At 53.8% G+C, this 2,931-nt stretch overlaps 1 protein-coding gene across 1 annotated transcript; it reads left to right on the top strand.

Annotated features, from left to right (window-relative positions):
• The first annotated feature begins 321 nt into the window (after positions 1–321).
• LOC137034223 (uncharacterized) lies at positions 322–1,698 on the top strand. The gene is made up of 2 exons (XM_067406934.1): positions 322–355; positions 653–1,698. The coding sequence occupies exons 1-2, from the start codon at positions 322–324 to the stop codon at positions 1,696–1,698; spliced, it is 1,080 nt and encodes a 359-aa protein (XP_067263035.1).
• The last annotated feature ends 1,233 nt before the right edge of the window (positions 1,699–2,931 follow it).

Below are 2,931 nucleotides of genomic sequence, written 5' to 3'. Positions count from 1 at the left end.
CCGGCCGCTTCGCTCTCAAGCCAGCCGGTCGCTCCGCTCTCAAGCCAACCGGTCGCTTCGCTCTCAAGCCAGCCGGCCGCTTCGCTCTCAAACCTGCCGGTTGCTACGCTCTCTAGCTCGCCGGTTTTAACGCTCTCAAGCTCGCCGGTTTCAACGCTCTCAAACACGCCGGTTTCAACGCTCTCAAGCTCGCCGGTTTCAACGCTCTCAAGCTCGCCGGTTTCAACGCTCTCAAGCTCGCCGGTTTCAACGCTCTCAAGCTCGCCGGTTGCCATGGACTCTTGTTCGCCGATTGCAGTGGATTTATGCACCCTGGACGCGATGGACCAAATGGCTGCTTTGCCAGTGCCCACGGGCAAGATGGCCGCCCCTGCGGTGCTCAAGGATGCAGGGGTTGTTCCAGCCATTGAGTCCGCTTCAGCCAGTGAGTCTGCTCCAGAAACCGCTCCAGTCGGTGAACCATCGCCTCATCCTCGGAAGAGGAGGAGGAGGAGGAGGAGGAAGGCTCCATCTGTTCTTCCCCCTCTTACGTCCAAACGTCTTGTCCTGCCGGCGCCACCTGTGCTTCTTGCCCTGCCGGCGCCACCTGTGCTTCTTGCCCTGCCGGCGCCACCTGTGCTTCTTGCTCTGTCGGCGCCATCCACGCTTCTAGCCCTGCCGGTGCCATCCAAGCTTCCAGCCCTGCCAGCGCCACCCAAGCTTCCAGCCCTGCCAGCTCCATCCAGGCTCCTAGCCCTGCCAGCGCCATCCAAGCTTCCAGCCCTGCCAGCGCCACTCAGGCGTCTTGCCCTGCTGGCTGCACCCACACGCCTGGCCCTGCCAGCGCCACCCGAACTCCTTGCCCATGAACCTGCGACGGGCCCCGCTGAAATCCCCAAGAACTTTTGGGGGGGGGGCAGTGTACCTGAGGGTGGGGAGCTTGTGGGTGGGAACCCTGCTCAATCATGGCCATTTATAGACTGTAGCCCACTTGGGCCATGTATTGTCTCTTTGCTGTGGCCGTCCAAGCCGCCTGACCTGCCGTGGCCGTCCGAGCCTCCTGACCCTCCGTGGCCGTCCAAGCCGCCTGACCTGCCGTGGCCGTCCGAGCCACCTGACCTGCCGTGGCCGTCCGAGCCGCCTGACCTGCCGTGGCCGTCCGAACCGCCTAACCTGCTGTGGTTGCCCAAGCCACCTGACCTGCCGTGGTTGCCCGAACCATCTGACCCGCCGTGGCTTCCTGACACTCCTGACCTGCCGTGGCTGCCCGAGCCACCTGACCCGCCGTGGCTTCCTGACACTCCTGACCTGCCGTGGCTGCCCGAGCCATCTGACCAGCCGTGGCTTCCTGATCCGCCGTGGCCGCCCGAGGCTCCTGACCCGCCGTGGCTGCCCGAGGCTCCTGACCCGCCATGGCTGCTCGTGGCACCTGACCCACCGTGGCGGCCTGAGTTCCTGGACCTGCCCTGGAGACCTCCATACCCACCTGCACATCCAGTATCTCCTGCCTGTAGGTCTCCAGGGCACCCACCCTCCCTCCCCAGTTGTGCCATCTACGGCGCGAGGACGCGCCTTCCGGGAGGGGGACATTCTGTCACAAATCCTGTCAGTTCTCCGGACTACATTTCCCATCAACCCCCCCTGCCAGTCACACGCTCACACTCCCCTCCAATCATCATCAGCCACATACACCTTAAGCACACTCCCTGGACTATATAAGACTCTCACACACACCACCCATTTGCGAAGTCTTGTTTACCCTGTGTGACATTTCTGAGCGTTTCCCTGTGTTTATTGTCTGCCTGTTTATCGTTACCGATCCTGCCTGTTTCCTGTTTATCGACCCGTTGCTGCCTGTCCTGACCCTTGCTTTGTATACCGACCTGTGAGTGATATCTGCCTGTCCTGATCATTGCCTGTTCCTTGACCACGATTCTGCCTGTTCCTTGCTGTTCCTGTTTGCTCCTGTTTGACCCTGCCTGTACGACCACTCTCACTTTAATAAATGCTGCACATGGATCTCTGCCTCAGTCCCGATTCGTTACAGGGGGTAAGCAGATAAACATAAATTTTCTGGGGTGAACTATCCCTTTAAGTTTCTTCTTGCACCAAATGCAAGTGTCGATAAGTAACCATGCGCACAATTGCATCACCCATAGTTTTCTGGTTGCAGCACTGAGGGCACAAAATTTCTCTAAAGCCGCGCACACACTTAACGATTGTAAAGCCGATTATGAATGTAAATTGATACTTATGAGTGATCGTGCCCAAACGCGTCCAGTCAGAGCCAGTTGCGTTCAGTCGGCGATTACAGACGATGTTCAAATTCAGTGTGTAAGTATGTAAATCTGCTTCAGTCAAAGGAAACTGTGTGTTGAGCACAGTCTTAGAATGTTTTAGCTAGTCGTTAAATGTGTGCCCAGCTTAAGGCAAAAAAGCTGGAACTAAAAGTGAATAATAATCACTCATCATGTTAGGAGAACTACATTGTTCTAAAAATAAGATGCTGCATAACAATTTTGTTAAGCTTCAAACTGTTTCTATTAGAACGTCAATTTAGATTCAGTATTGATCTACTGCCTAAATCCTGTCTTTCCTTGATTACTGCATTTTTTTATATTTTTTTTTGGATTAATGAAGAAAATGGAATCATTAAAAACTTAGGAGAAAGAAACAATGAAGCAAACGAGTTGACCATTCGGACTGTCATACTATTTTGAAGAGTCGTTATATTGTGTTGTCGTTCACCATCTGTTCATACTCATGAGTCAATTTCAGACTGTTCTTGCTGTAAGCACACCAACAGTACTGGTATATATATTTAATAGAAGCACGTGTCTGTGTAGAATAGAGCTATAATAACTGGGATTTGGATATAGTTTTTTTTTTACTTAGCCACAGGGAATATTATTAGTCTAGTTAGTGTGACCTTTTAGGTATTGCCACATACTC

Source organism: Chanodichthys erythropterus, chromosome 13 (assembly GCF_024489055.1).
Source record: "Chanodichthys erythropterus isolate Z2021 chromosome 13, ASM2448905v1, whole genome shotgun sequence".
NCBI classification, from domain to species: Eukaryota; Metazoa; Chordata; class Actinopteri; order Cypriniformes; family Xenocyprididae; genus Chanodichthys; species Chanodichthys erythropterus.
Note: the sequence above shows the minus strand (reverse complement) of the source record. Positions and strands in the feature narration are given on the sequence as shown.